The following is a 12,897-nucleotide window of genomic DNA, read 5'->3' as shown; positions in this document are numbered from 1 at the left end:
TTTCCCCCCTTCCAACCCAAAGGAGTTGGAAGGGCGGAAGGGAGGGGAGGAAACTGCAGAAAAGAAAGGGGGGATTGTTTTTGGGGGGGTATAAGGAAGAGGACAGCCCCCTTCACCCCCCTCCTGATATTCCTGTCAGGGGGAGAGATTGACTCTCTAGAAGGATCTCCGAGCAGTGGCGCATCTGTCTTCCCCATTCGTAGCTCTAGGTTCCCTCCCCTCTTCTCTCCTCCAAGTTGGGCGTAGAAGCGAGGGAGGGTCACGTGATCCCCCCTCCTGCCCGAACAACCCCCCCCCTTGCGCCCCCTTGTTGTCGAACCTGGAACTCTTTGGATCCTTCCCAGCGCCCCCCCCCCCTTCCAGGCAGAGGCAGCCTCGGGTTTGATCCGTCTCTGAGAAGTGTTTTCCCTCCCCCTCTTTCTCTCGGTCCCCCCCCAGCGGTGCTTTCCAAGCAGGAACCGGAAGAGGGGAATCTCTCTCCTCCTGGCCCCTCTTTCCCTCCCCCGCCACCTCTATGGTCTCAGGCGGGCGCTCTTCCCAAAGAAGGAGGACTCCTCTCGTGAGTTTCCCCGCTTGCTTCACTCCCGCTGCATCTCCTTGGGGAGGCGGGGGGGGGCGAAGAGAGCCGAATAAGGGACTCCCCAAGGAGAGGGGAGGGGAGGGGGATCTCCTCCGGGCAATCCGGATTGGAAACCGGTTTCTCGGTTTACACGGCAGTCTCCGGCTTGCGAGGGAAGGGCTTTCCGCCTTCTTTCCCCCCCTCCCTTGCAAGCTCACCTCCTTTGCGGGGGTGGGAATATTCAGATAGGGTGGAGATCCCCCCTCCCGGGAAAGAGTCCTCGTCCCCCCCCCCAATTGCTTGGGGGGGCAAGGAAGATGTCTGTCTGTCTCTCTCTCTCTCTCTCTCGCTCTCGCTCTGTGTGTGTGTGTGTGTGTGTGTGTGTGTGTGTGTTTCTGGATGATCTGGCAGAAAGGACAGCTAAACCGATCCTTCTGTGTGTGTGTGTGTGTGTGTGTGTGTGTGTGTGTGTGTGTGTGTGTGTGTGTGTGTGTGTGTGTGTGTGTGTGTGTTTCTGGATGATCTGGCAGAAAGGACAGCTAAACCGATCCTTCTCAAGACCAGATCCTGAGCTGAGGATCACGGGCAGGAGCGGCTTCCTTGTTGTGTTGCTTGTGTGTGAACACAGACCGTCTTTTTCCGAAAGCCAGGCAGGAAAGAAGCTGGGGAGACAGATGGGGGTGGACTTTCCTCCATGGGATCTTTCCTCTGCTTTCCTAGCAGAGACTGAAAGGGAGATCGATTTCTGCCCAGGAACGGGTCTCTCACTGGACGTCCTTCTTCCCCCAGGGCCAAAACGGGTCTGGTCTTTCGGTCCTGAAGGCGCCATTCAGGGCCATTGGCTGTGCAAAAGACCTGCCCCCTGGATCCTCCTTCCTCCTCCTAGGGATTCGGCCTCCTGCCTCCCCTTCGCAGCCCTCCGTAGGGTGAAGGAAAGAAGGGGCTTTGGAAAGAGGGCGGAAGAGGCTCCGGTCCTTCCACAGGGAGGGCAGGAGGAGAGAAGAGCTGGATATTCAAAGGCGACTCAGCCCCTCTGGATCTGCAGGCGTTCCCTCTCCCGGCGGGTCTTTTGTAGAGTGAATGGCTCTGAAGGGTCCTTTCCAGACCAAGGGAATCACAAAACGCTTTGCTTTCCAGCACGGGTTGCCGACACCAAGACCCACACACCCACACACCCTCGGTTGTCGCCCCTCCAAGGCCCTGTGAAGTTGGCAGTGAGCTCCAAGGGAAGAGCGAAGCCTAAGCGAGGTTGGGAGTTGGAAGACAGCAGGTGAGAAAAGTCCTGAGACCTGAACTCGGCTCACCCTGGGTGGGCGACCCCAAGACACACAGGGCCCTTGGCCCACGGAGGGGGCACGGAGGCCGAGGAGCCCCCTTGGAGACACCCCCCCGTGTTGGGATCCTCGAAGGGACCGAAAATAACAAAGGGGCCCATGAGAACAGAGGGTCCGGTCCAACCCTCGATCCGCTCCATCGCATGGGGTTTTGGTGTTTTATTAGAGCTTGATTTTGTTTACCATCCTTAGTGTAGGATTGGTTTAATTCATTTTCAGGTTTTTAACAGTCTTGCTGTTTTTCACATGAATTTTGCCTTTCAATGATGTAACTAAGCTGCCTGGGGTCCTCCTTTTTAAGGAGAAAGGCGGGGTAAAAATATTTTAAATAAATAGTGGGAAACTTTTGACTTAAGACAGACGCTCCCTTTTAGGGCAAATACCAAAAGAATAGGAATGTGTCTAAGAACATAATATGTAGAATAAACTTTTCTACTGCCTAGACCTTAAATAAAAATTTCTGCTATATTCAGTTATCACTCCTCCCCCCCCTTTTAAAATTCTGACAATAGAAATGACGCTGAATCTAAATCTGCTCCTCTTGGTTTAGCCTTTCCTGAACAATAGGCAACACACAGAGGCCAAAGTCTAGATATAGCACGTACAATCAATTCCCAAATAATAAGAACCACCATTCGAATTACAGATGGCCCCATGACAACAGAGGGTCCGGTCCACTACATCGCACGGGGCTCTGGTGTTTTCTCGATGTTGATTTCCTTTACCATCCTTAGTGCAGCTTCGGTTTGATTCATTTTAAGGTTTGTCGTCTTGCTGTTTTTCACTTTTAAATGTTGCCTATTTCTGATGCACGTTAGCGATCTTGCATCTTTTTTTCATGAGAAAGGCAGGATAAAAATATTTTAAATCGACCGTGAGAGACCTACCCTCTTGTATTCTGCTACTTTCATTGCATGTGTCAGAGGGAAGTTACGCCTGCCTGCCTGCTTTTCTTTTCCTCTGGAGAGAGATGGGGGATGTAGCCCCATTCAATAGAAACATGAGGAAGGCACATCCCAGAAGGAAATGTTTTTGATTTAATTTATCCATAAAGCCTCAAGACTGATGTTTTCCTTTTCTCCTAGGAAGGGGTGAGACGGAGGTGATTTCTCTCTGCTGTTTTTGGGACCCAGAAGAAAGAACCCAAATCCCACATCCCTCCCAACGTTTGCAAGGTCAGTGAGATTTCAAGGGGTGGCTTACCTAGCCTTGCCCCCCCCCTCTCTCGTCTCCGTTTCCCTGGCCCGGCAGGGATTTGGATCCAGGTCTCCTGGTTTCCAGTCTGGTACTCCATCTGTGACACCACACGTCTTCTTTGAACATGTGCAGAGTGCTGGTGTTTGAGGGTATGGTTTCCTTGGCATCCGATGCAAGAGGGGCAGCGTCTCCTCCGTCCACCGCTCTCCCCCTCCCATCACCTCCTCTGGGAAGACATTTCCACACAACCCGCGTGGGGGAAGGTTCTTCCGTTCTACCTTCGCTCTTTTTTCCTTTCTTGTTTGCTTCCCCTCTTCCCTTCTCTTTCGGACCCATCCTCTTCTCTCCCATTTACCCCAGTAGAAAGGTTTCCTGGCTGAGTGATGGTTCCTTTCCCTTCCTGCCTCTTCTCTTGGTATCATCATCCTCTCCCAGATACGAATCCATGCTTTCTCCATCCAGAAACCTTCCCACCCTTCTAGCAATCACTTACTCTCTTCACCTCTGCCGTTCTGGCTTCCACTTCTCTCTCACTCACTCACTCTCTGCTCCTGGTCCTTCTTATTTCTAGTCTACTCCCTTTTCTCTCCCCTTCACATCCCATGTGGGGGTGGCAACGTTTTCCCTTTGTCCCATTTCCCCTCTTTCCTGGCTGGACCCCCCTCGCAGAGACAATGGAACCACAGATCAAGACTCCACACTCCCTTTGTGTCCAAGACTTTGTGTTTCAGGCACTCGTGTCCGTTGGTCCCAATCCCAACCACCAAGGCAATGCTTAACAGTCCCCTCTTCTTACCTTGGTCCGAGCACGGAGTGGCCTGGTTGTTATATTTGTGCCCATCAAATTCTCCCGGTCTCCTTCACCGGGGTGTCGGAAATCTCGGGTTATCTCACCTGCGCAGCCGAGGTCCCCTCCAGGGAAAGTAGGCTGTTGAAATCGATGGGATGCATCTCCCTGTTTTCTCAGCAGCGGAACACGGCAGGAGACTAGGATCCCGGATTAGCCCCCAATTGTGAGAAATGCTCACACCCTTGTTACTTAAATGCAGGAACTAGACAACCACGAACACAGGCAGCTCTCCTTTATTAAAAAGCCCTTTTGCAAAAGCGGGTGTCCGAACTGGATAGGCACACCCATCAATCCAAAGCAAAGCAAAGCAAAGCAAAAAAAAAAAGTGTGCTGCTTATATACCGCCCCATAGCGCTTCAAGCACTCTCTGGGCGGTTTACAATTTAATTATGCAGGCTACACATTGTCCCCCCCCCCCCAGCGAGCTGGGTACTCATTTTACCGACCTCGAAAGGATAGAAGGCTGAGTCAACCTTGAACCGGCTACCTAGGATTTGAACCCCAGGTCGTAAGCACAGTTTTAGCTGCAGTACAGCGGTTTAACCACTGCGCCATGAGGCAGGATGATCCAGGCAGGATGATCTTTATACCCTACTCCCGGCCCTTGTTTCCCTCTTGGTCTGGGCAATCCGAGGTGCACCTAAACTGATCAGAGGAAGTCCTGCCTCTCTTTCCATCTCCCTCTCCTCTCTTTGCCTAGACCCCAGACTCTTATTTATTTCTATTATTATTTCTATGTTGTTGTTGTTTAGTCTTTTAGTCATGTCCGACTCTTCATGACCCCACAGGCCAGAGCACGCCAGGCCCTCCTGTCTTCCACGGCCTCCTGGAGCTGGGCCAAATTCATGTTGGTCGCTTCAATGACACTGTCCAACCATCTCATCTTCTGCCCCCCCCCCCCCCCAATTACAAGGTTTCTTAATTCCTTCGCATTTTCTGTCATATCTGGGATTGTTGATATTTCTTCCGGCGATCTTAATTCCGGCTTGGGATTCCTCCAGTCTGGCCTTTCGCACAATGTATTCTACATATAAGTTAAATAAGCAGGGGGACAATATAAAGCCTTGTCGTACTCCTTTCCCAATTTTGAACCAATCAGTGTTTCCGTATCCAGTTCTAACTGTTGCTTCCTGTCCCATGTATAGGTTTCTCAGGAGACAAATAAGGTGGTCAGGCACTCCCATTTCTTTAAGGACTTGCCATAGTTTGCTGTGGTCGACACAGTCAAAGGCTTTTGCATAGTCAATGAAGGAGAAGTAGATGTTTTTCTGGAACTCTCTGACTTTCTTCATAATCCAGCGCATGTTAGCAATTTGGTCTCTAGTTCCTCTGCCCCTTCGAAATCCAGCTTGTACTTCTGGGTGTTCTCGGTCCACTTAACTGCTGAAGCCTACCTCGTAGGATTTTGAGCATAACCTTCATAGCATGTGAAATGAGTGCAATTGTATAGTTGGAGCATTCTTTGGCACTGCCCTTCTTTGGGATTGGGATGTAGACTGATCTTTTCCAGTCCTCCGGCCACTGCTGAGTTTTCCATTGATGATGATTTAAAAAAAGCGAGCTGATCTTGATGTTGGGCTGTGGCACTAGGGTAGGTGACATGACCTTTAGCCTGGTTTGTTCTTTTTTGCACACCATGCACAGAATGATTAAAGTGATAGGAAAAGCCCCCCCCCCAACTCTGCCTTGGCTGTCCCTAGCAAGCATGACATCGCTAGCACCACTCGGGCAGCCACTGATGATTATTAAATCCTCTGTGAACTAGCAAACATTTAATGCATCTTGCTAGGCACGTTTGACAGTTCTAAATACATTTTGGGGGGATAAAAGGTAAAAAAGTTCCCTGACCCCTGGTTTAGAGTATACCTGACTAGTCCAGTGGTTTTTCCTACGTTCTTCAGTTTAATCTTGAATTTTGGTATAAGCAGCTGATGATTAGAGCCACAATCAGCTCCAGGTCTTGTTTTTGCTGACTGTATAGAGCTTCTCCATCTTCAGCTGCATAGAGTATAATCTGATTTCGGTATTGCCTATCTGGTGATGTCCATGTGTAGAGTCGCCTCTTGTGTTGTTGGAAAAGAGTGTTCGTGATGACCAACTTGTTCCCATGACAAAACTCAATTAGACTTTGCCTTGCTTCATTTTGAACTGCAAGGCCAAACTTACCTGTTGTTCCTTTTCTCTCTTGACTCCTTACGTTAGCATTCCAGTCCCCTATAATGACAAAAGATCTTACTTTGGTGTCAGTTCTAGAAGCAAAGCGTGCTGCTTATATACCGCCCCATAGCGCTTCAACCACTCTCTGGGCGGTTTACAATTTAATTATGCAGGCTACACCTTGCCCCCCCCCCAGCGAGCTGGGTACTCATTTTACCGACCTCGGAAGGATAGAAGGCTGAGTCAACCTTGAGCCGGCTACCTGGGATTTGAACCCCAGGTCGTGAGCACAGTTTTAGCTGCAGTACAGTGGTTTAACCTCTGTGCCACAAAGGTGTTGTACGTCTTCACAGAATTGGTCAATTTTAGCCTTTTCAGCAGTGGTGGTTGGTGCATAAACTTGGATGACTGTGATGTTGAAAGGTCTGCCTTGGATTTGTATTGAAATCATTCTATCATTTTTGAGATGGTTTCCTGGTACAACTTTCCCACTCTTTTGTTGACTATGAGATATGGTAATCATCTGAATTGAATTCTCCCATTCCCGTCCATTTTAGTTCACTAAAATGTTTATTCTTGTCATTTTGACCACATCCAGCTTACCAAGGTTCATAGATCTTACATTCCAGGTTCCTTTGCAGTATTTTTCTTTGCAGCATCGGACTTTCCTTTCACTTCCAGGCGCGTCCACAGCTGAACATCCTTTCGGCTTTGGCCCAACCACTTCATTAGCTCTGAAGCTACTTGCCTTTGTCCTCCGCTCTTCCTCAATAGCATATTGGACGCCTTCCCACCTGTGAGGGGCTCATCTTCCAGCATCATATTTTTTAGCCTTTTGTTTCTGTTCATGGGGTTTTCTTGGCAGAGATACTGGAATGGCTTACCAGTTCCTGCTCGAGGTGGATCACATTTAGTCAGAACTCTCCACTATGACCTGTCCGTCTTGGGTGTCCCTGCATGGCATAGCCCATAGCTTCTCTGAATTACTAAAGCCCCTTCACCATGACAAGGCAACAATCCATGGAAGGCTTCTATGGTTACTGGTGGCCAAACAGGAAGATCAGAGAGAGCAAAGAGTGTAGATGGTCTAACAGCACTATCTTTGTCAAAAAGAAGGTCTGAAAAATATTCGACCCATCTTTGTGGAGATATTATGGCAGGGTCTTTTACTTCCAGCCTGGAAGAGCTGGCCTCAATGGCCCAAAATAGTGTATTGTTTTTCTGGTTCACTGCCTGTTGGAGCTTGCTCCATTGCTCCAAAATAATTTTTTTTTGTCTTTTTTCTTTTACACAATTCCTTAATTGAGTTTTTAGGGAGAGATATTTGTGCCGATCTTGGGCAGAATTTTCCAATGATGTTTCAGATCTAGCAGTAAAATGTTTTTCCCTTTGCAGGACATGAATTAACTCCTGTTTGTATTTTTCTTGTGACGGAGATAAGGAGGGGGAAAAGGCGTTCTCTATGTTCTTGTTTAGACAGAAAAAAACTGTTCCTCAAGCCCTTTTTCCTTGGGAGCCAGTCTTTCGTGCCTTTGATTAATAGCTTCCAAGGTCCTTGTTTGGGTGCCAATATGTAGAGTCATGAAATGAGAAAGTTGGTAGGCTTGGTGATCACCAGATAATTAGGATAGCAAATAGTCTTAGAGAGAAGTTAAAGAAGTCAGCCACACACACAAGGATGTCTGCCAACAGAGTCCTCCTCACACACCTCTGGATCCAACTCTGCATACAGATTCTCTGGGGCAAAGCCCCCAGGAGGACTCTCTTTTATTAAGCTTACAAGTTCACATTAGGATTGGCCCAAAGAAAGGGTTTGAAGTTAGCTCTCTATCACTATGAGGAAGAGGAAGAATGGGTAGTAGCTCCTCCTTTCAGAAGCAGCTATTACGTCAACCAGGAGAGCGTTCTCTGCACTGAAGAATCAGCCAACAGCTTAGCAACGTTGGGAAGAAGCGTTCCCCCACAATAGTTTTCTGCCACCTCTACTTCTCCTTCCTATTTGAGTCCCTGCTGACTGTTTCCAGAACTCCGGAGAAGATCTCCTGGTGACATCTGTGGCTCTAGTAGAATAATGTGTATCTGATTTAATTCATTATTCAAGGAGGGCTGTTCGGCCAGTGCAGGGCACATACACTTGTGTGCATGTGGAAAGGCGTGGGGGAGCGCATGCCTGGTTCGGCTTAGGCCACGGACTGGCACCGGACCACGGACCAGGGTTTCAGGATTCTGTCCTAGAGGAAACATTGATTTTTGTAAACCGAGATACTAATGGAATATGCAGCATTTATAATTAATATTCTTCCCTCCCCTCTTTCCATACACATTGGTTTAGGTATCTAACTGTGGATCCAGAGGTTAGGAGTTCACTTCCCTTCTAGCTCTGCAGTTCTAAGATGCCATTGCCTCAGCACCTATTTCCCTGACCATCTCTGCTTCCTATCCCCATTGAGCCCCCATTCACCTCCAGGCAGGACCCGCTGAGGACTTGCAGAAACTCCCAACAGAGGCACCCAGCTTTTGGTCCCCAGCACGCTGTTCTTGTGAGCTCTGCAGGCAGCCTCATACGAGTCCTGCGATATGAGCTCTGGCGCCAGCTCCGATCCACTGCCTCGTCCCGCAGGACCAGCCCAGCTCCAGTCACAAAACACCCCTTCTCTCATCCTCCTCAGCCACAGACAGCAGCGACACGACCAGCTCCCAGTCCAAATTCCTACACTGACCCTCTCTGCTTCCTATCCTGTTTTCAGAAATTCCTGATGGTTCTCTACCTGTAACAGCATTTTATAAACTCTACATTCCATCCATTTCTAGGACCTGTCCTTTCTCTTCTCCCTCTGAATAATAATCTCTGCAGACTTTGTCAGTTCCCTGCATTGACCACTCACTGATCTTTACCCGTTCTCGAGTCCAATCATTTAGCTGCATCACATTCATCCACTTTTCATCTTCCTTTCTAACACGGTCCTTTCCCCCTTGTTATTCATTTCTGCTAAACAATCCTTTAATTCAAATATTTGTTTCCTCTTTAATCAACTTTGAGAAATTCCTTTCTAATTTTCTGGAAATGTAAGTCCAGTCATTGGGGAGAATTTGAGAAGGGAAAAAAAGTTACTTTGAATATACTTTGAATTTGATGTATTTATTTAGGGGTGGAAATGATCCTCCTTTCATTACTCCTCCCTCCAAAAGGTCCCTCAGTGAAGAGCCCTTCCAACTTCAAGCCCAAAAGAACAACCTACGGTCTGGCCTCATCCCCCCCCCCCGATTCTCTTCCCTCACCTTTTTGACTATCTTTCCTTCCTCCTCTGTGAGTCGGGGGAAGCCTGAATACATCATTCTTTTTCCTGCAGATTTTGGAAGTGGTTGTTTCTCTGTTTTTTTCCCTAACCTACCAGATGATGAACAGAAAAAGAAAAATTGCCCAACAACATCTGGAGCAACCTGGACAAGAACTAATAACCAAGCAAGAAAAGAGGGAATTGAAAATCGGAGTGGACAGGAATGGATTTGACATAAAAGAACTGATGCAGGGGAGAAACCACGTAAATGCATGTCACCTCAGTATACAGCAAACAACATATGTTGGGGGGAAAGTGTATCCATGTAGGGAATGTGGAATGAGCTTCAGTCAGAACAAAAACCTGCATATACACAAAAGAACTCACACTGGGGAGAAGCCTTATAAATGCATAGAATGTGGAAAAAGCTTCAGTCACAGCAGTCACTTTAATTCACATCAAAGAATTCACACAGGGGAGAAACCGTACAAATGCATGGAATGTGGAAAGAGCTTTAGTCAGAATGGTGTCCTTAGGAAACATGAAAGAACTCACACTGGGGAGAAGCCTTATAAATGCATGGAATGTGGAAAGAGCTTTAGTGAGAGTGGTTACCTTAGGAACCATGAAAGGACTCACACTGGGGAGAAGCCTTATAAATGCATAGAATGTGGAAAAAGCTTTAGTGACAGTAGTGTCCTTAGGTTACATCAAAGGATGCACACTGGGGAGAAACCATATAAATGCATAGAATGTGGAAAAAGCTTTAGTCGGAGTGGTGTCCTTAGGAAACATGAAAGAACTCACACTGGGGAGAAGCCTTATAAATGCATGGAATGTGGAAAGAGTTTTAGTCACAGCAGTTACCTTAGGTCACATGAAAAAACTCACACTGGGGAGAAACCGTACAAATGCATGGAATGTGGAAAGAGCTTTAGTCACAGTGGTGTCCTTAGGAAACATGAAAGAACTCACACTGGGGAGAAGCCTTATAAATGCATGGAATGTGGAAAGAGTTTTAGTCACAGCAGTTACCTTAGGTCACATGAAAAAACTCACACTGGGGAGAAACCGTACAAATGCATGGAATGTGGAAAGAGCTTTAGTCAGAGTGGTGTCCTTAGGAAACATGAAAGAACTCACACTGGGGAGAAGCCTTATAAATGCATGGAATGTGGAAAGAGCTTTAGTGAGAGTGGTTACCTTAGGAACCATGAAAGGACTCACACTGGGGAGAAGCCTTATAAATGCATAGAATGTGGAAAAAGCTTTAGTGACAGTAGTGTCCTTAGGAAACATGAAAGAACTCACACTGGGGAGAAGCCTTATAAATGCATGGAATGTGGAAAGAGCTTTAGTGAGAGTGGTCACCTTAGGAACCATGAAAGGACTCACACTGGGGAGAAGCCTTATAAATGCATAGAATGTGGAAAGAATTTTAGTGAGAGCAGTAACCTTCGGTCACATGAAAGAACTCACACTGGGGAGAAACCGTACAAATGCATGGAATGTGGAAAGAGCTTTAGTCAGAATGGTGTCCTTAGGAAACATGAAAGAACTCACACTGGGGAGAAGCCTTATAAATGCATAAAATGTGGAAAGAGCTTCAGTCGGACAGATGAACTGAGTTCACATCAAAGGGTTCACACTGGGGAGAAACCGTACAAATGCATGGAATGTGGAAAGAGCTTTAGTCGGAGTGGTGTCCTTAGGAAACATGAAAGAACTCACACTGGGGAGAAGCCTTATAAATGCATGGAATGTGGAAAGAGTTTTAGTCACAGCAGTTACCTTAGGTCACATGAAAAAACTCACACTGGGGAGAAACCGTACAAATGCATGGAATGTGGAAAGAGCTTTAGTCACAGTGGTGACCTTAGGAAACATGAAAGAACTCACACTGGGGAGAAGCCTTATAAATGCATGGAATGTGGAAAGAGTTTTAGTGAGAGCAGTAGTCTTAGGTCACATGAAAGAACTCACACTGGGGAGAAACCGTACAAATGCATGGAATGTGGAAAGAGCTTTAGTCACAGTGGTGACCTTAGGAAACATGAAAGAACTCACACTGGGGAGACATAAATGCATAGAATGTGGAAAAAGCTTTGGTCACAGTGTTGTCCTTAGGTTACATCAATGGATTCACACTGGGGAGAAATAATAGAAATGTGTGGAATGTGGAAAGAGTTTTATTCAGAGCTCCAGATGAGTTAGCAGGGCATGAGGAGTTCATTCAGTTTTGTGCTGGTTTCCACTGGAAAGACTAAGCAACCTAATGCTGACGTAATGCAAAATGGAGAGAAAAGAGAAAAAATGGAGTGAAGATCCTCCATAGCGCGGTCATTTCTGGTGCCTCTTAAGCAAGGAATGCATCCCAGAAAATAGCGGGCGACCATTTTGTCTACCCAGTGGCCATTTTGAAACCGCCAATCAGCTGTTAAAAAATCATTGCTTTGCGATGATCAGTGCCCGGGGAACATCGCAAAGCGATCGCTTTTGAGATCGCAAAAAGTTTGTCGCACTGCGGTTTCACCGCTAAACGGAGCACCCGTTAAGCGAGGCACCACTGTAATAGTAATTGAGTTTTAAGTGGGTACCAATGAATATATATTCTGTATTATGAAGAATTAGGCGTTTCTATGCTATTGTACTGAGCGTATAGTCCAGAATTGTTAGAATGAGTCAAAATTTTGTTTATTTAAGGTGTGGTCACTTTGGTCCCTGGAGCGCAGTGGGTTGGAGGTGACCAATTCCTTTGATCCTTAACATCTGAGCTTCTGAGAGCCTGGGAAACACAAGCCTTGGGAAAATATGATTTTGTTGACTGATTCAGAACAAAGGGATATAAATATTTGAGAACTCTCCCACAAACTGTTCTTAGAAAGAAACGGAGAAACATAGATGTTTGTTTTCATGAAGTACAACAGACGATGGAACTGATGTTGAGTAGGCCTGCAGTTTTTGCATAACTGTATGACGTTTGGATTTGAAGATCTGTACCAACAGTTTTTTCCTCACGCCTGTAAGTATGAAATCTAGAAATGATGTAAATAAATGAACTTGTGCAGAATTAACAAGTTTTGGAATTGCCTGAAAACATTGCAACAACGAAAAGACTTCTTATGAGGTACCCAGATGAGCTTCAAACACCTTGTCACTGGTAGTCTATGTGAGGGAGAAAGTCAGGCTGAACCCATCCTGACTGGAGTGACATCCTTTCCCGAGAAGAGGAGGGAAAAACTCAATGGAGCCCCAGAGGCAGAACATATGACCCGTCAGAGAAGTGACAACTCGATGGGGAGAATGGGAAGATAGAGAGCTGAGAAGGGTCACAGAGAAAACTAGGAGGGTAGAAATAGTTCCGGGTGAAGAATGAAAGGTTGGGACCAATGTAGGGATGGTTGAGTCTGGAAATAAAGAGCCTGGCGTGTCTCAGGTGGAAGTTCCAGAGAGGGAAGCAGAAGGTCCTTCAGAAGAAAGGAAGGATCCACTGCGTAAAGGAACCTTAGGAGCAGCAGAGAT

General features: G+C 46.9%; 1 protein-coding gene across 9 annotated transcripts; it reads left to right on the top strand.

The window, feature by feature from the left end:
• Window positions 1-356: 356 nt before the first annotated feature.
• LOC144587206 (uncharacterized) lies at window positions 357-12,452 on the top strand. Of its 9 annotated transcripts, none has more exons than XM_078387018.1 (5): window positions 357-559; window positions 1,697-1,829; window positions 2,540-2,654; window positions 2,983-3,068; window positions 9,493-12,452. In XM_078387018.1, the coding sequence occupies exon 5, from the start codon at window positions 9,493-9,495 to the stop codon at window positions 11,455-11,457; it is 1,965 nt and encodes a 654-aa protein (XP_078243144.1). In that variant the 5' UTR covers window positions 357-559; window positions 1,697-1,829; window positions 2,540-2,654; window positions 2,983-3,068; the 3' UTR covers window positions 11,458-12,452. The 9 variants fall into 9 exon arrangements, with proteins under 9 accessions (XP_078243144.1, XP_078243147.1, XP_078243149.1 ...); XM_078387016.1 differs by having other exon boundaries at window positions 358-559; window positions 2,979-3,068; XM_078387021.1 differs by lacking the exon at window positions 2,540-2,654 and having other exon boundaries at window positions 9,448-12,452.
• Window positions 12,453-12,897: the final 445 nt, after the last annotated feature.

This window comes from Pogona vitticeps, chromosome 2, assembly GCF_051106095.1.
Source record: "Pogona vitticeps strain Pit_001003342236 chromosome 2, PviZW2.1, whole genome shotgun sequence".
NCBI lineage: Eukaryota > Metazoa > Chordata > Lepidosauria > Squamata > Agamidae > Pogona > Pogona vitticeps.
This window is presented reverse-complemented; position numbering and strand designations above follow the sequence as displayed.

Coding starts and splice junctions, on each gene's coding strand:
- LOC144587206 (XM_078387022.1), top strand. CDS start 9,493: ATGATGAACAGAAAAAGAAAAATTGCCCAACAACATCTGGAGCAACCT.